We start from the raw sequence: 1,291 nt of genomic DNA, 5'->3' as shown, positions 1-1,291 counted from the left end.
CCCCCAATCCAGGTTTTCGCAGCGCTGCACTGAGACCTCAGATAGCTCGGTCTGGTCCCTAGTGCAGAACGGCGACGAGCCCTTGTGGAACATCGTCGGCTTCAACCTGCCAAACCTCGAGGAATTGGAGATGGCAAGAGGGGTCGTTCTGACGAACCCCAAGTGGCCCGGCCCCACACAAGCAGGTGATCAGGGGCGGCCGCCGCCGCCCCCGCTGCCGCGGCTGCGGGTGCTGAGGGTCGCCGTGCTGGACTGGCACGACCAGGGCGGTGGCATCGAGGACTACGGCAGCGAGCTCTGCCAGATCGCGCCCAACCTCGAGGAGATCTATGTGGAGAGCGTAACCTCGGGGTTCTGCCCGTGGGCCACCCTGCACGGCCTGCGGCGGCTGAGGCTGCTTGAGTTGGGCGATGAGAGTTCTGTGGAGGGGGCACCCACTTGGATGATGGCGTCCCGCCTCACTCGGGACGAAGACGACCCCCTGCGCCTGCCGCTTGGGCGCGATGGCGCCATCGAGGGCGTCCCGGCCGGGCCGGATGGCGACGTGGCGGCGCCTGCTGAGGAGGGCGCCGGCGAGGCCGCGGGCGCTGGCGGGCTGGAGCTGCGCTTGAAATGGGATGTTAACGGTAATGTCCGACCGCGCGGTCGCGTCTGATGCCGGGCGGTCCCGTTGCTATTGTATACCGCAGTTTGTTGAGGTTCTGGGGACGGCCACACGTCCTGGATTTGCCTGGATAGTGACTTGTGCCGTGCTTGATTGTGTCCGGGCCAGGAGAGCACCAGCGCCCGCCGTGCGCCCCGCCTGACGCGCCCGCGCGTCGCCGCCGCCCTGTCTCCACGCTTTTTCAGGCCTCAACCCGCAGGAGCGCTTCGACCTCACCGACATCGTGGCGCAGTGGGGCGGCCTGCGCCGCCTGCACCTGGCGGGTGTCGTGGAGGGCGCGGACAGGGTGCTGAGAGTGCTTGGGGAGAGCCCGCTGAGCGGCTGCCTGGAGGAGCTGCACGCGCGGAGCTGCTGGGTCAGGCCCCACTGGGATGAGATGCAGGAAGAGGCCGGGCTCGCGGCGCCGCAGCTGCCGCTGCCGCTGCAGGCGGAGCTGCTGCCGCGGCTGCTGGTGCCGCTGCTGCATTTTCGGCGGATCAGGGCGCTGTCGCTGCAGCTGATCGACCCCGACGACGGGTGGCCGACGGCGCCGGTCGCGCCGTCGGAGCTTGAGCGCATGGCGGCGCCGATAAGGTGGCGGGAGGAGTGGCGGTCGGGCGGGGAGGAGGAAGGCGAGGAGGCACAGGC

At 69.5% G+C, this 1,291-nt stretch overlaps 1 protein-coding gene across 1 annotated transcript in view; it reads left to right on the top strand.

Annotated features, from left to right (window-relative positions):
• Positions 1-130: 130 nt before the first annotated feature.
• The window catches only part of MNEG_11426 (Golgi apparatus protein 1), a gene marked incomplete at both ends in the record, with an annotated part of 4,863 nt that continues 3,702 nt past the window's right edge, over positions 131-1,291 (top strand). Inside the window, 2 exons of the mRNA XM_014040102.1 lie at positions 131-626; positions 850-1,237. Coding sequence (XP_013895556.1) covers positions 131-626; positions 850-1,237 — 884 coding nt within the window. The remainder of the gene's footprint in view (positions 627-849; positions 1,238-1,291) is intronic.

Source organism: Monoraphidium neglectum (assembly GCF_000611645.1).
Source record: "Monoraphidium neglectum strain SAG 48.87 unplaced genomic scaffold scaffold02737, whole genome shotgun sequence".
NCBI classification, from domain to species: domain Eukaryota; kingdom Viridiplantae; phylum Chlorophyta; class Chlorophyceae; order Sphaeropleales; family Selenastraceae; genus Monoraphidium; species Monoraphidium neglectum.
Note: the sequence above shows the minus strand (reverse complement) of the source record. Positions and strands in the feature narration are given on the sequence as shown.